This window comes from Sciurus carolinensis, chromosome 7, assembly GCF_902686445.1.
Source record: "Sciurus carolinensis chromosome 7, mSciCar1.2, whole genome shotgun sequence".
NCBI lineage: Eukaryota > Metazoa > Chordata > Mammalia > Rodentia > Sciuridae > Sciurus > Sciurus carolinensis.
The window spans coordinates 103,815,885-103,842,299 of record NC_062219.1 but is presented as its reverse complement, the minus strand read 5'-3'; the positions used below and the strand labels follow the sequence as shown (position 1 = coordinate 103,842,299).

Sequence of the window (26,415 nt, the reverse complement as noted above, 5' to 3'; positions counted from 1 at the left end):
CACTGGCCATACTGGGTCTACAGAGCTTTTCAGACCTTAAAGACTGGATCCTAGACCAAGACTGAGATGAACCCAAGTAGCAAACATGGCATACTATCAAGGATGTCCTTGGAATTTCTATCCTTTACAGGAAGAGTAATACCCTTATAAGACAAGCTGACCATCATTCAACGCCATGAATGCCGGACAGAATCGAAGAGATGGAGAACAGAGAAGAATGCCTCCAATCCATCCAGGACAAAGGAATAATTAGACCCAGGCTGTGTGCAGGTGGGAAAGCAGTGGGAGTATATGGTTTGTCTTCCTTGTAAATCCTCACCAGATGGCTTCATTTGCTGAATGGCGACAGTTGCTTAGCGCTTCCCACAAGCTCCCCAGTTTCAACACTGTCTGTCTTGTTTGGATCTTTCCCTAGCCTGAATGACTTAATAGTAGTGTTTCCACTTAATGATTCTCCAGTGAAAAAGTGATATGGACAACCTAATCACTTCCAGAGAACATTACAAGTTCCATGACTTTTAAAACCTGTGTCCATGTTTTCTTCTGATTCCACTAACAGCATTTCTAAATGCACAAATGGAAAAACTAAACCGTAAAATTTTAATGGACTTTTGTGTTTATGTATTGTTTTATAAAGAATTTACTTTATCCTGAGAGATAAGGGGAGATAAGGAAAGAGTAAAAAAAGAAAGAAAAAAAAAATCCATGGATGTAACTACAGTATAATCCACACTGAGCCTAAAGTGATAGTTGTCAGTAAATAAATGGACCAACTTAATCGACCAGTCACAATTACATTAACAAAGTCAAAGCTGAAGCCCAGATCACCAGGGACCATAAACTGCAAAGAGAAAAATAGCAGTTCTGTGCCAATTGCTTGAAATTTATTGCTATTGGGAAATCCAGCCCCAAGAAGTCATTCAGCATTTATGTAACGGTTGAACACAGAAACAAAAACATGCATACCTATCAATGTACTCGGCATCAAAATCAAAGGTCTCCAACTTTCCAGTGATAATCCAACCATATACCTGTATTAGTTTTCCTGTTTTAAGAAGAATTTTAAAGATTTAGGGTAGTTAGCTCAAACTATTAATGTATAACATACAGCCTATATAGAATACATATACCCAATATGGCAAACTGATCATAATGCATTCAATTTAACACTTTTAAAGTAAACTATAAAATAGTAAAGTCAATTGTATGATCCAGCGATCAATTTTATACACTAGAAAGGCTAAAATAACCAATTATTTCAAACACAGACTTAATTATCTATGCATGGAGTATAGAAGGGATAATGATTCTTCTTCATGGTCTCATGAAGTGGGAAGTTTTCAGGAGAAGCCAGTTTTTGCACACTTCCCTGATCCATTTTCTTGACTTCGTGTAGACCATTTCCCAAAGTGGGATCTAAGAACAATGTGCAACGGGGTGCCCCATCTTCATAAGACTTTCCCTGGGACACTTGCTAAAATAAACATGTGATACCACATGATCTCATTCATATGTAAAATCTTAAAAAGTTGATTTCATAAAAGCTGAGAGTACAATAGTAGTTATCAGAGGCTGGGAAGAGTCAGGAAGGGAGGGTAGAGAAAAGGTTGGTCAGCTGGAGACCAGTTATAGTTAGAAAGGAAAAATAAGTTCTGTTGTTTCTGTTGTTTTATTGCAGTTACACTACTGCAAGTAACTGCAAGTACATGTAATGATAATGTACTGCATTTTTTAAGCTAGAAGAAAGGATTTAAATGTCTTCACCACAAATAAATGATAAAGTTTGAGGAGCTAAATATGCATACCCCAATTTGAACATAACAATGTGTATATATACTCCATAAACATGTATGAGTTTTATGTCAATTAAAATAATAAAATAAGCATGCAATATGAAGGACTTTATATCACACAGTAGTATATCCAGCTACTTGGGAGACTGAAGCAGGAGGATCATTTGGGCCCACGATCAGTCTGGGACACATAGTGAGACCCTATCTCAAAAAAACAGATAAGGCAAATTGGAGCTATGCAAACAGTTTGTGTTATGCCTAACACCAATCTATGAATGATGACTTCTATCGTTGGGCCTCCTCTATGCCCTTTGCAAGGATTTCCACTGGGTAGCAAGTTTTTGCTTACTCTGCTCCTTTTTGAATTCGTAGAAATGCAGGTGCCGCATCAGCGATCCTTCTCAGCAAGGAGCACTCAGCACCAGGGCTCACAGGACTTGGGAAAGAAATCTAACGCAGCCCCTTCTCAGTGTTTGGGAGCCCCTGCCAGATACTACATCATCTGATTTATTTCCTATTAAGGAAGAAAAACTAAACTTGGACCTTTGGAACTGCTCAAGATAAGTTTAAGGTAAATACACCCTAGCAAGGTGATATAGTTAAAATTTACCACACAGTGCCACAATTATTTGGATGCATGTGCCTTCCAAATAATTAGAGAATCTAATCATCTATCCTGTGAACTTCTAGCATCACAGAAAATGTTTAGAGATGAGAGAGGTGTTGATTGGTGAGGTAAAACTTTATAAAGTGGAAAGGAAAAGGGTGCCTACGAGGTTCATCAGGTCACCGAATTCAGAGGACTCTGAGTGTCTTCGTGGACACTTAAAACCAACGAGAAAATCACCAACATTCTCCCCTGATTCTGACCTTGTGTGTTATATAAGAAGTGACTCTTGTTTGCAATCATTGGATGACTAGCACTGAAATGATGGGAACATTTATGGTGGTCCTAAAGCCATCCACAGATGGATGGGTAAAAAGAGCAGGAACACAGATTTAGACAAAGATCACTCAGATCTCAGGGGTGTAGAGTCTCAAGTCTCATGTCTCTTACACTGCTAAAAACTGTCAGAATAATTCTCTTCAACTTTAATATAGCTGAACTAGTGATTTCCTAGCGTTAATGAGCATGACTTCTAGCTTTGATAGGCACAATTTAAAAAAAAGAAATAACAGGTTGTAGAAATTAGGAAATCCTGTGAGCTTTTTTTTATTTTTAAACAAAGAAGCCAAACTGAGATTGATGAATGGCTAAACCAGAACATGCCAGGAGATTCCGTCACAGTGAAGGACTGTTAACCACCACATATCAAAATCCAACTGCTCATAAAGCATCATCTCTCCTGTCCCTACCTCCCTCCCATTTCCCTAGCTGCTACTCTGGGCAGGCTTCCCAAATGAAATGAGACTAATCGTCTGGAAAGTGATTGCAAAGCTGCAGCCGTGTGGATGCTGCCTGGAGGGACCACTCCAGCGGGCCAGCCACCAATTGTTTCCCTAGAAGGTAGAGGACACAGTGTGCAGAACTCCACCTCTGTGGGAGAAACGGGCTTGACAGATCTGGGTGCCAACTGACATCCCATTTCACACCTCTAAGGGCTGACTCCTTCCTCATCCTTCACCTTAACAAGACTTCTGCCATCTAAACAGGGCCTTTCTAACACTGGAGCAACAGGGACCCAAAAGTCTGCATGTGATTTTCACAGATCTCATCTCTTTTTAATAAAACATTACATCTTGGTTGCTCAGACTAATGGAAGGGAACAGATCTGTGAAACCCAGAAGTAAGATAATGCTGAATTCATGTTCTTTGAATAGAATTTAAATACACATATACATAATCCGCGTCTATACACACATGCATACACACACGTACACACAAACACACAAAATGTACAAATACTTTTCCATAACTTAAATATTCATTCTGACATTCTTGGCCAGTCAAGCCAATCAAACCAATTAGATCTGTTTTTGCATTTAGACACAATCATATATAAAAATAAAGCCACTTATATTCTCATACTTATATCATTCTGGAAACACTGAAAAATGGAAATCCTGGAATATGGGTGGAAATTTGCCAAGAATATGACAGCAAACTATATATAACCTATCCATGTTTACTACTTAGTTTTAAGGCAGACTTAGCAATTCCTGAATCCATTTCTCAGTTGTAATACCATCTCCTTTTATGTAAATCCCACAACTTTACCCAATCTTCTTCTCTTCTGTCCTCTTAATCTTTATGTGTCTCCTTTATGTATTCTCTAACTTAAAACTTATAAACAAATACCTAGAGAAAGACCAGGATTCAGGGCCTTCCAAGTGGTATCCAGCACAAAGAAACACAAGGCAAAATGGTAGATCCATGGGCCTCTCTGGGTTCAAATCTCAGCTGCGTCATTTATTATCTATATGACTTTGGTCAATTTACTTAATCTCCTGTTACCTCATTTCCTCATCCAAAATGAAAATAATAATAGCTCCTATCTCAACAGGTTTTGGTGAAAGTCTAGTAAGATAATAGAGGATATGAAGAGATTAGAATGGAATTTAGAATACAGTAGGGATTCAGTTAGGGTTTGTTCTTACTTGGATGATAAAGTTAAGAGCAATGGTTATTTCTTTTTCCTCCATTCTCCAGCATCAACTGGTATGATTTTGCTGGCCTCTTTTTCTTATCACCTTTGACTCTCCTTTGTTATCAGTGAAGTAATAGAACAAAAGTGCCCAGAGGTGAAACCAAACCAGGTTGAAAATGAACCCAAGGTTGACACTTATTTTCAAAACAATAACAGAGAAGAAGTTATTTTTTTCTTTGTAGAGACCACCCACATAGGCAGAAAAGTTTCCAACAAGCTTCAGTAAAGGGATTCACAATTATTCCCATATTAATAGAAGATTTCTTACCTGGAACTCCACTTGGTGGATTAACTTGGTAAACAATGGGTGTCTGTGCCTCAGAAAACTGTTTAGAAAAATATCATCACAAATGAGCATTTCATATCAATATCCATGTTCAATATCCATGAACACCAGAGACACAAGTCATTTCTCATAAAGCATTAGTCTAACACAGGAAATAGGTGTGTTTCCTCAAATCACCTTCACACCTACTTCTTTTTATCCTCATTTCCATAAAGCAGAGATGACAGATATTGTTACATTTCTTCTACAGATGAGGTAAAAGGAATTTGATCATGTCCTACAGCTCTCTATCCTGCCCCATATTGTCCAAATCTTGATAGGCCTGTTTCTGCCTGCCCACCCGCCATACCCAAGCACACGTTTTACCAGGAGGAAAGGTAGGCAAGCCATCATGCAGAAATGTCAATCTTTAAAATCCATTATTGTAATCTGATGTCTTTGGGTCTTGAAGACATTTGTTTTTCCATAAAATAATTTGTTTGTTTAATTGTAAGTGTTCTGAAAAATTACTATCAGTCAGCATCTTGGGAGGGATCAGCATGAGTGAGGAGTTCATTAGAAAAATGGAAGATGTCTGTTGGGAGGAAAATGATTCAAAGACTCAAGGAAGAGAAAGCAGCATAGTTTTTCAATAAGGAGGAAATCATCATTGATGAGGGAGGAGGGAGCCTGCCCAAGCTTGGTCATGGCACTCCAAACCAACTTGCAATGCCCCCTTCTCTTGAAGCACATCATCTGTTGATCACAAGCTCCATATTTAAGGGACAACGCCTGACTCAGTTGCTATTACATCCCCATGCATAGCCTGGTATGTAGAAGATAATCAAATTTTTTTGAATGAATGAAGTAGTCAAATCTGGGATGACTGATATACTGCTGGAAAAGAAAGCTGGAGGATGGGAGAATTTCAGGAATTCCATCTCACCTATGATTATCTGGATTCAACTAAGATAAGTGCATTACTCCTTCAGGAAATCATGCCAGAGCCAGTGTGAAAAGATGGAGACGCACAAAGGATGGACTGACGAGGTCAAGGTTTGATCCATAAGCCAATGCCTCACCCAGGAAGAGACTTAGTCACCCCCACCTTCCCTAACCTCCTAGACTGCCTCCATTTCCACCCAATCTACAAGGTTTCCTGTTTGCAAAACGAACTACAGCAAATGGTTTTGTTTGGTCTGCATCCAGCACCCCAGAAGTTTGCCTTCCCAGGAAGAATATCACCAAAGAATAACTCAGTCATTAATCAACAGCCCTCAACAGACATTGAGAATCAACAGATATTTCAACAAAACTGATGGTGCCCGTCAAGTGTGGCTTTGAAGTATTGATCTTCATGGCTGTAAAATCTTCCATCGAGGTTATTTTCCTCATTCTCTAAAGAAAAAGTTTAGAAAAGAGTTCACAGAAAATATGTACAGTCAGGAGGTCAAAATAAGAATGCTGTGACTTCACAGATTAGGAGCTGGCTCTGATTATACCAAAAGATAAAAATTAATGCAGCTCTTCACACACCTGCCAAATATTCAACCCCTATCCCCGGCTCCCAGCCAAGCACTAGCCAGGCCTTCATCTGCAGCCAGGATGGCCTTTCACCAAAGTTATTTCAATTGGAACTTTTTCATAGGAGCCTCATGAATGAAGCACAGCAGTGGTTACTGTCCCATCTTGCACACGTTAGAAATGGAGATGGGGGAACCACTGAGTTCAAACCAAATAAGGACGCATGCCTGTCAATTTCCAATTGGAAATATAAGACCCACCACTCGATCTGTAATCCTTCAACCACAGTCTGTGGGGAATGTAGTGACCCCTTTATTGTTCCCTCCTAACTCCTCAGAGAGTGATGGAGAGTGCTCAGGGTTAAACCAAAAAAAAAAAAGAAAGCTTCACTTTTGATTCTCTCTGAACTGGCACAACATAAAATGGTACATTTCTAAGAGAATAGGCCCCTGGTCACCCACCAGGCTAGAGACATGACAGTGAAAAATTAATGAGCTTCCAAATCAAGCTTCCCACATGCTGATTCTTGAGCCCAAGTGAGGTCAGCAATGGCAAGACTGGGGTAGTGGTGTGTTGGGGGTGCGGGAGAGTGGCACAGATTAGAATGATAAAGCCACAGCCACCAGCTGCTTAATAAACCTTTTGTGAGTTGTTCGAACTTGTCAGTGCCCGCAGCAGGCTCTTTGGAGTGGACTGGCAAGATGGAATTAATTTTTAATATGCATGGTTCCCCTAGTCTTAGTCCCAAAGCAAAGAGACACACTGAATTTTACTGAACTTGGAATGCCTCTCATTAACTGCATCCCCTGGTGATTTTTCATCAGCTCACCATGCTAGTTGAACCACTGACGAACTTGTTTTCTTTAATGTGCAATTTTAGGAAGTGTTTTCTTCCCACCTTCCCCCCACCCCCGCTGTCCTCTCTCCTTGATGCTCTTTTAATAAGTAGGAAAATTACTATATGGGATGAAGAGCAGAGCGGAGAATAAGCAGCATCTTGGCTGTCTCTCTTCTGTTGAATTTCCGGAGATAGTGTAAGGATGGCAATGCTGCTTTTAATAAGAAAGAAAGGTATAAACATTTTTTCTGTCCGCTACACACATGCACAAGCCAAATTGCAGAAAACAAGATTCTCTTGGTCTGAGGAACAAATTGGTGAGTGTGAATGGACAGCAAGTTCCAAATTTCAAATCCAATTGCCTAGATATCATGTGGATCATATTAGAGATGAATTCAGAGGGTAAAATTCTAAAAGAGCACAGGTGAACCACTGAATTGTCTTCTTTAGAATATTGAGGCACCCTTTGCCATTGGTAGCACTCCCAAAACTCTGCTTTTTATTAGAAGACTAGGGCCTCACCTTAGAGATCATGTTAGTGTAAAACTCATCAGAAATGAGCCTTAGACTGAACCAAACAAAGAATTAAGGCCCCACATAGATCTTTTGGATCTATCTGAACATGACAGAGAATTCCACCAGTAAATGCTCTTTCTAGTGTTAGAAAGAGTCGCAGAAATGTACAATGAAGCAGAGAGAATGAGAGGTAGAAGTTAGGTCCCTGCGCCAGGGAACTTGGATTTCTGATCCCCTCTTCATCCTAACAATCAGCACAAGTTCCTCTATAAAATAAAACTCTGACCCACAAAGGTATTCCACTCTTGTATGAACTTCAAGTGAGATGCAGATTTAGTCAGATGCAGGTTCAAATTCTGGTTCTGCCATTTACTACCTAGATAACACAGGACAAGTGTTTTATCTCCCTGAGCTTCAGGTTGCTCATCTATAAAAACAGAATAATAAATGGCCACCTCAGAAAAATTGTTATGAGCATTACACTGTGTACATTGAGCACATAACTGGATGCTGACATACAGGTGTTCAATACTAACCTTTCATTAGAAACCCCATAAATACCATCTGCCCTTCTTCTTACTCTGTCAAAGCAGACTCTCTGGCTAATCTATAACTTGCTTGTTGATAACACATGCACACCTTCAGACTAGGCAGACACATACCCTCTACCCTTAGAACCTACCTTGAAAATACAGCTGTCTTGTGGTCTTGAACCTGGGCTGTCTACCATCTGTTCCCCAGAACGCACTTCCAGGGAATATAGACCCTCATGCACTTTGGATGGCAGAGATCTGAGGGCAGAAAATGGAAATCCTTGTGAATCAGAAACTAAGAATTTCCAAAATGAGCAGCTCTCATAACCACTTCAAATGCCATCCCCACACCCGAGAAACAGCTAAACAAACATGTTACATTTCATGTTTCACTACCTAGTCCACTCAGAATCACCACACCTTAAATACTGGATCCTTTAGCAAAAGGAGTTAAAATTTTTTGTTCTTATTGAAAGTTAGTGAATTAAGAAGTGTCCTGTTTCTTAGAATTATGGGTTCATAGGATTTTAAGAGTTGGAAGGGATTTTTTTTTTTCTTTCTTCATCATGGCAGAGTCTGCCTTTTTTTTTTTTTTTATTGTAAACAAATGGGATACATGTTGTTTCTCTGCCTGTACATGGCGTAAAGGCATACCATTTGTGTAATCATAAATTTACATAGGGTAATGTTGTTTGATTCATTCTGCCATTTTTTTCCCTTCTCCCCCACCCCTCTCCTCCCTCTATACAGTCCTTCCTTCCTCCATTCCTGCCCCCCTCCCTAAACCCAACTCCAACCCCAACACTAACCCCTCCCACCCCCCATTATGTGGAAGGGATTTTGATAATCTATTTCCAGTTTCCATTAAAAACAAACAAAACTGCCAGTCCTAGTCCCATATGGATTGAGATATGTGTATGAACATCAAAGGTTCAGGCAAAGTGGAACTTGAGTTCCAGACAAACTGGTAAAAGGCATTGATCTTACTTTTACTCAAAAAAAAAAAAATCTTGACTTCATAATCATTGCAGCAGCTCATTTACATCTCATGAACCCGACAGAAAGTCCTGGACCTCTTCTGCAGGATTTTTGAAAGAGGGGGAATATGGTAAACAAGAAGGAAGTTACAGTCAAGAAATGCCTCCTCACCAAACCTCCCCCAAAATTTTTAGCAAGACCTTAAATGTTTAAATCCGAATTGTACCTTATGTTTATCCCTAGCCTTGGGTGCTTACTGAGCATCTGAAATGTGCTTTGTCTCAATTAAGATACACCATGAGTGTGAAATACACATGAAAGGTGACTTAGGGTATATAAAGTATAGAAAGTATCTCAATAACATGTAGATCACAGGTTGAAATAATATTCTGGATATAGTGGGACAAGTAAAATATTAAAATTAATTTTGCTTGTTTCTTTTAACATTAATGATGCTACTAGAAACTTTTAAATTATATTTGTGCTCACATTATAGTTTAATTGGCCAGCGCTGATTTCAATGCTGCAATGATTCTTCAGAGAAAGCAGGTATATCATTTCATGATAATGAATAAAATACCATGTCAGTAATGACAAACTACATTTTTCACACTTGAATGTTAATTGAATTTCACATTCATTTTCCAATCAATGAGTAGAAGGAAGAGGGTATATTTGTTCTATGAAAAGGTGACATAAAATCAATGGTACATCTTAAAATTATTGGTATATGGGGAATGAGGAGATCAGATATGTGAATCTAAACCTTTGGCTTTTTCATGGCAAATACTTGCAGGAAGGCTATGCCCAAATACTCCATAAAAATCTAAGGAAAAATTATTTCAATTTGCTAATCATTAATAGTACTCTAAGGAAGTTTGTTCGACAAGCATCTAATGAGCATTTTCTATTTGTAAAATATTGTCCAAGGTACCCAAAGATGATGATAGTGAAATTAAACACATTCCCTGGTCTTGAAGTTTGGGTTTATGCACAATCATTAATTACCACGTTAATTCTATGATGATAAACCTGACCAGTGGGCAACTGACAAGTGTCATGAGAAGCACAGGGCAGAGGAAACAGGGTCACAAGGCTACAGATGCTGTGCCTTTGTGTACAGGATTCTGAGTTGCACAAAAGAGTGTGTGTGTGCACATGCATCCTGAGGGTGGATTACTAAAAGGGGATCCTTCTGCCTCTGTCAAGGAAGGGAAAGATGACACTGAGCTGGATGTTCAGGGAAGAGGTGGCATTTGTACTCTGGTTGGTGGATTTCAACAGGGGAAAATGGAAGGCAGGGGTCTTCCTGTAAGAAGGAACAGAAGACAAGAGGAAATGACAATGTTCTTTCCTTTAGCCAATGATCCATCTTATGAAGCACCTCTAAGATACACAAAAGAAGGAATGAACTATAATTTCATAGGCCAACAAAAATTGAGCAGAACAATAGATTACCTGGAATTCTATACAAATATTTCCTAAATAGAAATAATATCAAACTAAGCAAACAAACTGAACCCAAAGCAAAATTTCCTTTCTAACTGGTTTTGGTTTTAAGCACAATCATTACAATTATGTCTGTTCCTAATCATGAGTACTTCAGATTCCAAGTGGCCCTATTTTAGATTCCAAAGTGACCCTATTTGTTGAAATCTTAATAGCCATAGAACTCCTTGTTAACAAAACAAATAAAACGATGATCCAGTCCCTCTTATAAATATCTCTAAATTCTTCCCCATTCTCTCATCTTCCCTTAAGCCCTAGAACCCTGACAAGAACATGTAAGAACCATGTTCACACATAACTTTTCCCAAAGCTATAGATGATAACTGTGGTCACAGCAGAATGGTTGTAAAATGTCTTCAAAAGCTGCTCATCCTGTCTGGTCTTATTCCAGACAGATACCTGGTCCGGCATGTCACCACAGGCAAATCCAAGAAAACAGGAGAGACGTCACAGGGGATGCTGGGCAATGCAGGCATGGCCACATTCACCAGGTGTATCTCCAGTTGAGAGCCGTTGGTGGGGTAAAGGACAGATGAATCCAAACCTAAACTCAAGGTAAAGGAGAAATCTAGGTGGAACGGTGGCAATCCACATAGGGCAATGAAAAAAGTGACCACTTGGGGGCAATCTAAGACACCCAGTTTGCCTAAGGAGCAAATTACTACTCATCTCCAAAGGCATTTGTGCCTGCTATAAAAAGGTATTTTCTTATTTATGAGCTGATTTAAAAAAATAAAATAAAAATAAAATTAAAATTAAAAAAAAGCTTTCTCTCTTCAGGTCTGCCTAAATCTGAAAAGAATTTTCAACCTTCAAAGTTACTCTGTACTTTGCTAGAAATAGTCATGCTAAGTACATGGTTTAGAAGCACTCAATGATAGAATTGCCTGTGAGGAAGATAGCCTAGATTCTCAGTGGCACACTGCCAAGGCCTATGCTATGCACTTTCATATAGTCTGTTTAAGTGTTCCTAAGTCCCATTCCACAGACAGGAAATTGGCCTTCTATGTGTAGTAGTGAAATGTGCTCCCCTGGACATTAACCAGCGAGCATCTGCGAAGACAAGAACTGGATCAACCTGTCCGTTTCCTTCACTCTCTCCTTTACCTGCCTTTTGACAAGGAAGCAAGAACTCAGATTCCTTAGGATTGTTAGTCAATAAATAGAAAACCCAAACCTACCATCAAAGCTGACTGTGATCCATGTTCCCCCCACAAGGCTACCTTCTTCAGGTTCAATACATAAATCCAGGCAAGGTTCTACAAATAAGTGAAAAAAACTGGTGTTGAAGGTCAGATTCCCAATATTTTAAAGCAAAACTTAAGATGCATTGAATCATCACAAGGGCCTGATAGCACGTAGATCATTGGGCCCCTTCCCAGAGTTTCTGGTTCAGAATTCATACTTCTTCTTTTTGTATTGATGCATTATAATTATATATAATAATTGGATTCATTGTTACATATTCATATAAGAATTACATTTCTAACCAGGCCTGAGGAACACTCCTTCTGATACCCATTTTATGGACAACTGATCCCTCTCATTTTAGACATTTGAAATCCCAGTGCTTACCAGGATGATCCTTAATTTGTACTTCCTTTGGAAACATTTAGTTCCTAATTGAACCAATACTACCTCTCATCTCTTTCTTACTCTTTAATCAGTGTAAAGATCACCATTTATTTCTCGTATTTCCACTTCCTAGGGAGGGAAGAAACTTCTGGAAGCTGTTCAAACTTCAATTTTCCTGCTTAGTTCCCTGTCCTCTAGTTTCTGCTTTTGAATATGTGTTCAGAATGACTTCTAAATGGATACAAATTTCCCTACATCTTTGTTTTTGCTTTGATGGTTCAGAAAGGGACTGAAGTATCACTCATTGCTAGAATTTCCTTTTCAAGAATCAGTATGGACTTCACATGCTAGGCTAAATTAGTTTTCCCATACAGACCATCAGCTGAGCCTGACCCTAATAAATCCCTCCATCTTTGATGATGATCCTGTACATGCCTTGCCACAGGTAAAAGCATTTTAAGGAAACCAGCAAAAATCAGTCAGCTTATCAGTGAGGTAATCAGAAAGGAAACTGTTATCTGTAGAATGTTTTCATTTCTGTGTCAGAAATATTAAAGGATAATCCAAGTCATGCTACCTGTCACTATCCCAGGCCTTCCGTGTACATTCAGTCATGCAGGTGACACACTGAACACCTGAGAGTAGTGGGGAGCCATCCATCATGGCGGCCCCAACCAGATCAGAGGGGGGATGACCAAATTCACAGAGAAAATTGGAGACATGATTTAGAAGAGATTTTAACATAAGCAGTCATTAATCACAAAGACAAGAAAAGTTACTCCCTTAGGGAGGGTAGAGCAGTAAAATCTAAAAAGAATCACATCATATAACTCTAAAAGGAATTACAAAAGAAAGGTTATAATTTATTATTGAATATGACAGTAACCTCCTCTGGCCACTAAAAGTTGATGTATCTATTCATAACAATTTAGTATATAACCTCAGATATAAATCAGAAAAAAAAATTATTAAACAAAAATTTAAACCCAGAAGCAGATCCTTCAACACCTCTTTCTAAAATAATATTTTTAATTTGTTTTCCATTGGCAAGTAAAAATTATATATATTTATGACATACAATCAAAATAATCTTTTAATTATTAATAATTTCCAACGTCACCTAATGAATTCTAATCTGTAATCCATTCAAATATGTTCCACTCACCTGCCAAAAGTAGTACTTCAATACTCATCACAGAGAGCAGCCAGCCAGCCATTATGTCCAGTTAAGTCAATCTTCGTAGGATTACCCATGCATTAAAAGCATTTTCAGTGTTGATTGGTGCAGGACAGCTTTATAAAAAAAGTTTAAAAAATGACTATCATTTTTGCTTATATACTATCACTTTGCTGTATTGAAGTGATAATTTTTAAGAGATGAGTAAATATGGTCCTAGAGCCTTCACAGGAACCCACCATCTTTCCAAGCTCAGAAGAAAGGGATCATCTAAGAATCTTACAGAAAATTATCATCACCCAACTCCCTTGTTTCACCAGCTTATTTTATGTATGTTTAAACTAGGTGAACAATAATATCTTTAATTAACTCATTATTAATCAAAAGCCGAATTTTAAAAATAAATTCTGAGTATCAGAGTATTAGTTTATGGAGGGGTTCGTTTGTTTTGCCTCGTCCAACCTTCCTTGCTCTGTCTTACATGACTCTCCAACTTGAACCCTGCACTGTGGCTATGCTGTTCTCATACCACTCAGATAAGACTTCCATACATCAGTCTCTACCTTGGTTCCTACTGGTCCCTTCCTGGATTCCCAATTCTTCTCCATGACCTTATAAGATCCTGGCCCTCCTCCTGGCCAAGTTCAGGGTCCACCTCATCCACTGAACCCTTCCACAGCCACTCCGGGTTTCCTTGACCTTCCTCTCAAACCTCTAGCACATGTCCTATGAGCCTGAACCTGACAGTGTTGTGCCCCACACAAGCCCTATCTTCTAGACAGTGATGATATCTTCCTCAGAGAGACCAGGACCAGTCTTCCATTTCCACAAACCTGTTACTGTAAGATACCACACAGAGCCAAGTAAATTCTAATTGATGAATGCATTTTCAAATGCCCTAAATCTGGTTTTACCTACTCTGAGAGAAATGGCTTTCACATCCATGTGGGATGGGCAGAATCCACAGAAGCCTGGCTGAACCCCCTCATACTTAGGGAACACCCAGAGCCTGACCAAAATATAAAAGCACTTATATTTAACTCAATACTGTAAAGGTTATTTTGCGCCCACTAGAGGGTGGGCATTCTACTAGGAGCTAAGAAAGCATAAAATCTGCCCTCATCATTCGCCCTCATCATTCACCACTGGGGCATAGATAGGGCTACCTACACTCATGAAAGGAGTACTTAAATTTCCAAGTGAATTCTTCAAGTGTTCCTTTAGGACAAAAACTTACTTACATTTTCAGATATATTTCGACTATAATCCAATTTACAAACATTGAATTTGCAGAAATACATCTACTGCAAGGAGAGTGGTACTCAGAAATATCTGCTACTTAGTCCCAAGCACAGGATCTGACTTGCTTGTTACACCCAATACAGTAACTCCCTACTGAAGAGTCTACTTTCAATCTGGCTGCATTATTTTAATATTTCATTTTAGTGTCTACTCCCAGGCTTAGAACAATGGAGATAACGTTTTACACACTGGGTTTTTTTAAAACTCTAGGTTCAGAAGTATTTATTTTCCTCTAAAGTAGAGTAATAATATCAATGATAAATGTAACGAATTCTTCCTAAGAATAAACTTAATCTCCCTTTATATCTTTTAACTAGAAAGTTTTCATCCGCAGAGGAGAACAGTGTGATTTTAGCCAAGTCCTCTCTTGTTTTTCTCTTTTCTCCTCTGCCTCTCCCCTCCTCCTCCTTTCTTCCTCCCTCCTCTCTCAGTTTCCCCTCCTCTAGGACCTTGAAAGACAATGATACTCCAGGCTCTTACTTTAGACCCCCAAGTCCCACTCATTTACTTTTGTTCACCACATTAGCAACAGATGCAATACCTAGAAAACAGACAGCAGGGTCTTTTCTAAAGCAAACAGTACCTTTTCTGTTTCTGTCATAACTCAAGGGAGAACTTATCTTTCTTTTCCAAATGATCTTGTTTCTTTCTGCCAAAAACCGAAAACTGCGGGATCCGGTGAGAGCCCAGCCTGCAGCTACCATGCAGGCAACTCACTCCTGTTGGACTGTAACTCACCTAACTCCCTTGTGTACTGGCCAAACGTGTGCCAGAGTGGAAATTCAGAACTGGCCATAGGGCATGTTTAATGATTAACACGAGTTACTTAGGATTGTTTTTTTCCCCCTTGGGGCCTTTTATTAATAACCAAAGAAAGAGAGTCTTACATTTTTCTACACTTACTGCAAGTGCCCCAGACAAGAATGTTAAATAAAAGTCCACCAGTGATTGAAAGAATTTGCCAGAAGGTTAGTGACAAAGCAGAAGACTCAGGAGAAAGGTCCTTATAGGGCTAATCTCCATTCATGAAGGGTCTCTGGTTCTTCAAAAGAGTGACTCAGACATGCTAAGCCATGGGGTGAGAGTGTACATTCACTATAGAGGTATAGACCTAAAGAAGCAGAGAGAGGAAGTGACTTGTTCAAAGTCCTGCTGCAAAAGGTTTAAGTGGTCTCTTTGTTTTTTTCACTTTTCACCTTCCCTCCTTACTTTGCTTTCTTTACCAAGAAGAAGTCTTGACTTGTACCAGCACTTTCCAGTAGGACCCAGACCACAAGTCCCAGTTTTTGGTTTAACTGACTCATAATAAAGACCAGAGAACCAGTGGACTTAGGAGGGTCCACCTAATACCACCTTTTAACTTAATACCACCTTTTAACTTAGTCCACATCTGACTTCTCCATCCTTGTCCCACCGTCCATCCCAATTTAAACCTGATAAGAAAATATTCTCATCTTCTTTCCCCACCCTCTCCTTTTGGTAGAGGAATCATTGTGGTAGAATTTGATAGTCTTGTCTCTACCTTCAAGGAACATCAATAGACCTGAAGAACAACACCAGCAAGATCAGATTTAATTCACAAAAGCACAGAACAACTCTGAGAGCAGTGAAACTGTCCTGGGAAAGGTGGAAGTTTACACCAACTCTGCTGTCTAGCACAGCTCAGCAACCAACCATAAGCCAAAGGATTCCTGTAGAACTGCAGCCAGCAATGCAGAGAGAGGGTGCTTGACCAAGTTGGGGTGGTAGGGAAGAAATCTCCCTGATAATAGCTCACCTGAACCATTTCTGTCCTGGTCAAATGTGTACCAAAGTAAAATTTCAAAGCCTGACTGCCTGCTGAAACCTGTTTCCACTCCTGATTCCTACAATGCAGGTCAAGCAGCATCATTTGAATCACATTTGTGTGTCCCCCATACGTTTAATGGGAAGAAGGGAACAGACCAGGTTTACTGGAGATACTCGAAGATTTCAATCCACTATTTTTTTTATTTTTGTGAAAGAAATTATACTCATGAATCACTTAGATGCATTAAAAAAATGTTTTTAAAGAATGTGACACAATTTCTATTTCATGGTGCTTGCTGTCTGGCAAGGAAAACAGAAACATAACCAACTAATTTCACTATATTCTTGTAGAGTCTCCTGCTTGGTCTCCTAAGATTTAACTCATGTTTTCTTTCTTGCTACTTCAGCAAAATATTTCCATAAATTAGGGCTGGGGAAGTAGTTCAGTGATAAAGCACTTGCTTAGCATGCATGAGACCCTGGGTTCAATTTCTAGCACCACAACAAAATAAATTCCATAAATTAATTCCGTCTATCCTTGGATAAATAGCCTATAGTAGATATTTATAATTATTTTTGGCAGGCTAGCTATTAAGATTTCATTATTTTAAATTTGTTTTTATTAGTACATATTAATTATATAAAATAGTGAGATTCATCGTACATATTTGTAACATGCTATATACATCTACCTTTCCATTCCCCCTTCCCCATTCTTCAAGGTCCCATCTTAAAAGGACCCCAAATTTCTTATGTGGAGATGTATCCCTCTACTGTTGACTAAAAGAATTCTAAGGATATCCAAGACTTTGGTTTCTAGTTTCGCTCTATGAACTTCTTGGTGAAAAATTGAGCTCTATTATTCAAGAAATGAGGCACAAGGACCCATTTTGTACCCAAAGACCTAAAAGGAGAAGTTGTAGAACTCTATAGTCAGTGGTTATACCACATGATGGAGCTCACAGAGGAGCTTCCTCATCCACCCCAAGACCCCAAATGTACACACACCTAAGCTTCCCGCCAAGCCCTACCTTTCCAACTAATCACCCCAAGGCCTCTCTCATATAGAAATCTAAGTAAAGTCATGTACTCCAGTCTCTGACCCAATGGAGAGGAAAAATGGTCCCCAAAAGGTATCCTGAGTATGGTCCCAGTCACTTCAAGGAGAGCAAATAGGCACATTTCAGACCCTGACAAGATTCCACAGAAAGCTTTTTCTGTTTGTGAAATTCTCAGTGAAAACATTGTTGCTTAGGCCCATGAAGCAAACTCAGGCAGTCAGAGGGAGAAGGTCATTCTCTGACCCTATTTTTCTTGTATTCCAACACTATTCTGAATTCCTGTGGATCCACCCAGGTGCCATAAGAATGCACCTTGCAGATATCCAGTGACAGAAAGCATAATTGATCAAGGGCCTGCTGCTGCACCCTAAAATTCATTACCATCTTTGACTAAGGACACACTTCTATAGACTTCTCTCAGTCAAGAACCGACTAAGGCAGGGGTAGTCAGGACTGTCCATTCAAGGAGACCTAGGACTTCTCTGATAGTAACATTGACTTATTAAAGACTCCCTGACAGTTTTTATGAGCCTTTCTTAGAGCACATGGCAGACTGCAACGCTTCCACCCGCTCTCCTTCACTTAGGGGCAACAGTCCCCCAGCATCCTCCAGCTCCATTTTCTCTCACTAGTACTTCCTGTCTTAGTATCTGCTTCTGGGAGGACCTAGACTCACACAGGTACAATGAAAGAGTGTACCATTGGCAAGGACTTCAACCCCAGGAGCAGTGTCAATGGTGAAGATTCTCTAGATAGCTTTGGAGGACATGGATATGAAACAAAGGAAGCCAGGAGGGAAGAGGATGGACAAAATGGACATCACTAAGGAATTCTCTGAAGTCAGTGTGCTTGATATCATCCATTTGATCCTCTACATCTACTCACTACCCCTTCCTTCTTCACCATACTCTGTGGATTGCACCAGTGGGCTTCCTTGGTGTCTTGGTGGTTTCACAAATCAGGAAACAACCAAATTTAGAGGGACATGCAAAGGAACAAGAGGGCTCTTTTCCATAGAGTGACTTCTCCCATGCTCTTACTTTCTTGCTGTTTCTCTCTCCCCAGATTCTGATGCCCTTCACCTCTTTCCTTGTTCAGACCAAAGATAGTAACAGTTCCACTGTTGCTAGTTCCTATTACTGTACCATAAGAATTACTCTTTCTGTACCTTAACTACATGTCTTAGAAATAATCTTAATAATTTTTTAGCCCACATGCACCATCTCTTTCTAGTGGGATCCTAACTGATACATAAACTCTAACAGTAGTTAAATTTTCATGTGAGCAAATACAGAATTCAAAGTCATCAAAACTTGGGTGCTACTGTAAATGCAACCTCATACACATGCACAGGCTGAGAGTGCTACCGGCAGCATTTGAGTTATATGTGTCATTCCCAAACTAGATGGTAAATTACTTTTTTTCCCCATATTTTTTATTGGTGTGTTATAATTGTACATAATGGTGGGGTTCATTGTTGCATACTCATATGTGCAAATGATATAACAATGTAATTTGATCAATATAATTCCCCATTATTTCCCTTTTCCCTTCCCTCTTCTCTCCCCAGTCCCTTTCCTTGATTTTCATGAAATCCCATACATATACACCTTTCTTTTCCTTTTTCCCTTCTAGTTTCCACATATAAGAGAAAACATATGACCCTTGACTTTCTGAGTTTGACTTATTTCACTTAACATAATGTTCTCAAGTTCAGATGTACATTTCTTTCTTTTTTTTTTTTTTACAGACTGCATTTTGATTCATTGCACACAAATGGGGTACATAATTTTGTTTCTATGGTTGTGCATGATGTAGATTCATACTATTCATGTAATCATGCATGTACATAGGGTAATGATGACTGCCTCATTCCACCATTTGTCCTACCCCCTCCCTCTCATTTCCCTCTATGGAATCTAAAATTCCTCCATTCTTCTCTCATCCCCCATGCCCTACCCCATTATATATCATCATCCACTTATCAGGGAAAACATTCAGCCTTTTGTTTTTTGGGACTGGCTTATTTCACTTAGCATGACATTCTCCAATTCCATCCATTTATCTGCAAATGCCACAATATTATTATTCTTTATGACTGAATAATATTCCATTGAGTGTATATACCAATTTCTTTATCCATTCATCTGTGAAGGGTGTCTAGGTTGGTTTCACAATCTAACTATTGTGAATTGAGCTGCTATAAACATTGATGTGACTGTGTTACTGTAGTATGCTAATTTTAAGTCCTTTGGGTATAAACCAAAAAGTGGGATAAATGGGTCAAAAGGTGGTCCATTCCAATTTTTCTGAGGATTCTCCACACTGCTTTCCAGAGTAACTGCATCAATTTGCAACTCCACCAGCGATGTAAAAGTGCACCTTTTTCCCCACATCCACACCAACATCTATTATTGTTTGTATTCTTGATAATAGCCATTCTAATTGGAGTAAGATGAAATTTTAGAGTTGTTTTAATTTGCATTTCTCTAATTACTAGAGATGTTGAACACTTTTTCATATCTTTAGTAATCACCTGTATATCTTCTTCTGTAAAGTGTCTAGTAGGAACATACCTCAACGTTGTAAAGGCTATCTATGCTAAACCCACAGTCAACATCATTGTAAACAGAGAAAACCCAAAAGCATCCCCTCTAAAAACTGGAACAAGACAGGGATGCCCCCTTTCACCACTTCTATTCAACATCATCCTTGAAACACTAACCAGAGCAATTAAACAGATCAAAGATATTAAAGGGATACAAATAGGAAAAGAAGAACTCAAGCTGGCACTCTTTGCTGGTAACATAATTCTACATTTAGAGAATCCAAAAACCTCCCCTATAAAACTTCTATGAATTCAGCAAGGTAGCAGGATATAAAATCAACACACATAATCTATTCATAAGTGATGAATCATCTGAAAGAGAAATTAGGAAAACCACTCCATTATCAATAGCCTCAAAAAAATAAAATAAAATACTTGGGAATTAACCTAGCAAAAAAGGTGAAAGACCTATACAATGAAAACTACACTAAAGAAAGAAAGTGAAGAAAACCTTAGAAGATGGAAAGCTCTCCCATACTCTTGGATAGGCAGAATTAATATTGTCAAAATGGCCATGCTACCAAAGGTGCTATACAGACTCAATGCAATTCTAATTAAAATCCCAATGACATTCCTCATAGAAATAGAGAAAGCAATCATGAACTTCATTTGAAAGAATAAAAGACCTCGAACAGCCAAAACAATACTTCGCAGGAAAAGTGAAGTAGGAGGTATCACAATACCAGGCCTTAAACTATACTAAAGAGCAATAATAACAAAAATGGCATGGTATTGGCGCTAAAATAGACAGGCAGACCAATGGTACAGAATACCACAGAGATGAACCCACAGATGAACATTTCTTAAGGAAGAGAATTATCTTTATGCCTCTGTAACCCTAAAACATTGCTCTGTACCTTACATCGAATAGACACACAATTACATGGAATCATGGATCCATATGAGGAAAAGCACTCTCAAGTGGACAGGGGCAGCAAAAGTCAAAGGGAGTTTAAAATGAAAACCAAGAATGCTTAGTACACTTTTTTGCTTTCTCCTGCTTTCTTGTCTTTTTATGTTACATCCCCTTCGAGTTATTGACAAATTTCTGTAGAAGGCAGGGAGTTCATCAAGAGAGCAGGACACTAACATGACCCTTCCAAGTAAGGATTTCACTGGGCAAGAGGACTCGGGAGAAAGCTCTTTCTTATTCTCCAGGTACATTTCTTGTGAGACATGTAGATAAACCCTCCCATTTTCTACGTCATCAGAATCCTCCTCAGGAGACTCCTCTTTCTCCTCTCTAGAACTGACCTAGCTTGTGCCTCTTTCTTTTTCTCAAGTCTCCTTAGTCTTGCTCTTCATGGAGGATCCAAACTAATTACCTTCCATTCTGGGGTAATATATTCCTCACTAAACTGAAATCCTAAGAATAATAAATATAGAAACTCAAATTTGGATGAAAAATGAATCTTTTCTACCAGAGGGTCTAAGCTATGGTGAAGTATTTCCTTCATAGTTTCTTTGACAAATTTTCTTTCCCACTAAGTAAAATTACACTAAAGTAAATTGTCATTATTGCCTCTGTCCAAAATCCTTTTGCTCATTAACTTATTTTGATAACAATGACCTCACTTACCGAGAAGGCAAACTGCAGTGACCTCCATATTCCTGAAGAGAGTCCTGAAGTCCAACAAGAACACTGGGTAGCATAGAGGAAAAGGTTACGATACCCATGCATGTAGGGAGTATCATCTCTCAGACAAACATAGCTGCCTGGTACTAGCATCAGGTAGTCAGGGACAATATGGTACCATATACCTCAGTCATTCTGAGGGCATCATTGGGTTACAATACTCAACACAGCAAGTCCATACTAGTGACATAGGGTCATCAGAAAGCCACGTAATCAAGTTGACATCTATCCATAAGGTGACCAACTGTTACAATTTGCTTAAGCCTGGGAGATTTCCCAGGACTTGGGACATTTAATGCTGAAACAGGGAAAGACCCAGGCTAGCCAGGATGGTTGATCACTCTACATCTAAAAAAAAAAAAAAAAAAAAATGAGTGTGATATATTTAAACTGATCTTATGTCAAAAAGGAAGATAAGCATTTGCTAAAACACTTGGCATACAGGTTGGTAGACCTCAGTTGTTCACAAAATTCATTTATGTGTAGTAACTCAATAACTGCCACATCAGATAAAATGGATGTTGCAATAGCCAATGTTTCCCAAACCACAGAATTCTTCTTTTCTTTGAATTTGGAGCATCTATGACAAATGTGAGCAAAATAACATGTGTCAGTTTCTGAATTACAGTATTGCTCCTTGTCTCTGAGTTCAGAAGAATTTAAAATAAATCATACCAGCAGGGAGCAACAACACGAAAGCAATTAATTTTTTTCTAGTTTAATGCCATGTTACTGTCTGAGGTCCGAAAGCCCAACTGAGATTTCAGAAGTATATCTCACAGCTTTAAAATTATGAGTGACATTGAAGTCATATCTTTCTGTAGCCCAGTGGAATACTTGCTTTAGGAACAGAATGTTATGGTACTGTCAAGTTTTATATCTTAAAAGAAATTATTTTAAAATGGAAGAAATGTGTTATGGTTTGGATGTGAGGTGTCCCCCAAAAGCTCATGTGTGAGACAATGCAAGAAGGTTTAGAGGAGAAATGGTTGGGTTATGAGAGCCTTAACTCAATTAGTGAATTAATCCCCTGCTGGGGATTAACTAAGTAGTAACTGAAGGTGGGTAGGGTGTGGCTGGAGGAGGTGGGCATTGGGGGTGAGGATTTGGCATAGATATTTTGTATCTGCAAGTAGAGTCTTTCTCTCTGCTTTCTGATCATCATGTGAGCTGCTTCCCTCTACCACAATCTCCCACCACGATGTTCTGTCTCACCCAGAACCTTTAGGAATGGTGCCAGCTCTCTATGGACCAAGACCTCTGAAACCGTGAGCCCCCAAATAAATTCTTCCTCCTCTAAAATTGTTCTGATCCAGTCTTTTAGTCACAGCAGCAAAAGAACTAACTAAAACAAAATGTTTGCCCTTTTCTGGCAAATGTTGCATGCTTGATAAAACAACACAGAATCCAACAACTGATGTGTGGAACATGTAAGCGACAAAATGAGGGAATGCTAACACACTAGAAGCAAGACTGCCTTCACACTTGAATAATGAAAACATCATTATTAGTTGCAGATCAAAATTTCCTATAAGATTTAAAATTTCCTATAAGACTAATTCAACAAAGCAGACCATTCAGACAACTTGTTCGTAATCCTGGGTGGTGTGATAGTTTTTAAAAACTGGCTACAAATTCTTTGTCCATTATTTCATTAAAAGACAGGGTATACCCATCCATTCTAATGAATCTGGATGGACTTAGGACTCACTTAAAATCAGAAAAAGGCAACTACCCCTTGTTTGGCTGCTGTTACTGAAGGCTAAGGACAAAAATCTGTCAGATACTCAACATCTTGAAGACCTCCCCAATACTACCACTACCAAATCAGATCATCCATTTCCCAGGGTTACTTAAATAAAGATGAACAGGCTCCATCAGCACAGGAACAGCGTCCATATTGCTCACAGGAACCAGCATGTTGTAGATACTTGGTAAACGTCCGTTGGATGAATAAGTGAATAAATGTGACCAAGTATACCTACATCAGATATTCAATGCAAATAGTTAATCATTACTAGACTTTACTGACCTCTCTGTTAAATTTTCATTTTTTTTTTCACAACTACCTTACCAGGTAGGCTCTATCAGTATCTATTTTACACATGGATGAAAGACCACCCAGCTAGTGAGAGGTAGCCTTGGGCTTTGAGAACCAGATCAGTCTCATTCCAACCTTTTGTGTAAAAGGTTGCACTTGGTCCATACACTGGATGTGCTTGGATATTCAAATCAAATAATCAGCTGCCACTTCTGATTCTTACTACTAAGCAATACCTGATTACAGTCTGACTCTCCGATGCAGCTGTAAAAGGAAAACTATACTAGCCAGACTCTCCCAGATCACCCAGATCACAAACTAATGAGCAGTGGAAGAAAAAAGTATTGTTCAGAAATTGGTGATCACCAGAGAAAACTCATAGATCTCCCTTGTTATTCTGCTGAAGGAGAACTTGAGCAGTTGACTCAGGAGATTTCAGCATTGGGAAGGACCTATGTGAGGGCCAAACCAGCTTTAATTTTGTTATATCCTATATGATGCAGTATAGGTGCACATCAAAAGAAGTAATGAATAGACAGATGGGTAAAGGATAAATAAGAAAAGCTGTAAGTTGTAAAATTATGGCAAACCAGCTGTCGTGTTGATTACGTATGAAACACTGTGCTCCAATATCAGTATCCTATTATTATGCAGTTGGGATTTTGGTTTGGTGGAGTGTTTTGCTTTCTCTTAAGTTTTTCCTTTTTTTTTTTTTTCTTTTTTTAGAGATTAACTCATGTGAACCTTACTGCAGCCCTATGAGTCATTGTACCACTTTACAGATGGAATAGAAGTGGCACCAAGAAATATCAGGAAGCTCTTCTAAATTTACAGTGATTAACCTTGCACATCTAGCAACCAAGTCTCTGGATTATTGACCTAAATATGTTATTGCAGCCATGACTGATGTATGCATCTGCTGTATGGGCTGAGTGGGCACCAGTGCCATTGGGAGCTTTAGATGTAATGTAGAGAAGTCAGATACACTTAGAAATCTCTCTTCCTCAGCTCTTATGGAGATCCCAGCACAGATGGGCTTAGCAGTGGTCCTAAAGAACCGATCCTATCATCAGTACATGCTACCATGGTTCTAAAGAACTGACCCCACAACTAATGCATGACATCATTCATTGAATTCATTGGTTTATCATTTAAAGGAGAAACAGAACACAGAAAATGAGAACATTTAATTTTTTTTTACCTTCACACAAAAGTCATCTTTGAATTAGGATTTACAAATTTATTTATTCTTTCCTGTGGAAGGAAAAAAAAAACAAATAAAAACAAGGAATGAGTGAAAACTTGAAGAGGAAGTTCTGACAAGACTTAGGAAAATTAGCAAAGGTATTGTCTGTCAGTCTACGAGTTCATAGAAAGCAAGAATGAGGAGTGCTCTTCAAGTCCCTCCAGGGGGAGGCCTGGATTTAACCAGCAGCCCTATGAACCCGGCACCCTATGGTAGCCAGGCACAGGAGCACCCCGACAGTGACACAAGGGGTCCATGTCCTCAGGACACACCACATGCACAGTTAGCCAGTCTTCCCAGAGGGCTCTCTTCACCATGGGGCTTCCAGTATTTAAAAGAGCCTTTTTCCGTTTAAGATGTAGAGTCAAGAAAGAAAGTACAAGAGGAAAAAAGTTTCCTGCTGCTGTGAAAATCTTTCCATCACAAAGAGGGAAGGTGAGTCCTGCACAGTGGGAATGTGTGGGGTTGGGCTGCACAGGCCCTACTTGGGCTCCTCGATCACACTTTTGCTAAGTTCTGTCCTTTGGGCTTATTTTATTTTGGTCCGCTCATTCTGAGTCCAAAGTAGCAGTTTCGGTAATTTTGCCAGCTTTGGTGCTGACTCATGATTTTCATCATCTGGAACGGCTTGGTTAACTTCACTCCAAACCTTTAGATGAAAGTAAAGGTATTGGTTTGTGTTCAAGAGCTTCAGATGGAGGCTGTTGATGGATGTGATGGCCTCCTGAATCTGACCCTCCAGAATCATCTCCAGATTTGCTCATTAAGAGTTTCCAGGTCCACAGTGGATGCAATTCCAGATTCCGATTGAAGCTTCTCTGCTGCTTCCTTAAAACCACCAAGTAGCTCACTGAATATGTAGGTTGTTGAGTTTTTCCATCTACTCTTCTTTCGTGATTTCACCAGGCTTTTCCGCATAACTCATTTTGGTTTATTTCTTGCAACTCTCACCTCCCACCAGGCAATCTGGTTGGTGGAGGCTCTGTGGATGCTCCCAGGGCCCCTGGAAATGGGGGGGGGGGGAGAATATTTGATTTTAATGTAATCCAATTAAACATAAAAACAAACATTGGTCACCCACCTCAGATGCTACACTAGCTGCTAGGAAAGTCACTATGTAACCTCTGCTCTCAAGAAACTTTCAGTTTAGTTGAAAAAAATCAACAGTTACAAACAAACCCATGGAGGACAGGACAGGGGAAGTGCTACAGAAGGAGGACAAATGATACAATCAGAGGAAGATGTGGTCACTTTGCTTGGAGGTTATCAGGGAGGTCTTTGCAGGAGCTGGCATTTGAAGGAGACATGAAAAGATGGGTGAGACTTCTATAGATGAAGAGAAGAGAGGGACTACTTTTTCTTGACAGGAATGGAAAC

The 26,415-nt window shown here is 39.2% G+C and overlaps 1 protein-coding gene and 1 pseudogene across 12 annotated transcripts in view; both read right to left on the bottom strand.

Moving 5' to 3' along the window:
• Positions 1-15,406, bottom strand: part of Pkhd1 (PKHD1 ciliary IPT domain containing fibrocystin/polyductin) — a 463,263-nt gene extending 447,857 nt beyond the window's left edge. For 10 of the 12 annotated variants that reach the window (XR_007109414.1, XR_007109413.1, XR_007109415.1 and 7 more), the window contains exons 1-7: positions 15,242-15,406; positions 13,345-13,472; positions 11,786-11,863; positions 11,004-11,148; positions 8,267-8,375; positions 4,710-4,767; positions 967-1,045 (exon numbers count right to left, since the gene is read on the bottom strand). Coding sequence is in view for 9 of the 12 variants with exons in the window: in XM_047557741.1 (XP_047413697.1) it covers positions 967-1,045; positions 4,710-4,767; positions 8,267-8,375; positions 11,004-11,148; positions 11,786-11,863; positions 13,345-13,396 (521 nt within the window). In the remaining 3 variants the exon portion in view is untranslated. Of the gene's footprint in view, positions 1-966; positions 1,046-4,709; positions 4,768-8,266; positions 8,376-11,003; positions 11,149-11,785; positions 11,864-13,344; positions 13,475-14,277; positions 14,418-15,241 lie in introns of those variants that run through there. The other 2 variants (XM_047557742.1, XM_047557744.1) reach the window with 2 other exon arrangements.
• A 10,113-nt stretch (positions 15,407-25,519) lies between these two features.
• LOC124988202 (glucose-induced degradation protein 8 homolog) lies at positions 25,520-25,963 on the bottom strand (annotated as a pseudogene).
• Positions 25,964-26,415: the final 452 nt, after the last annotated feature.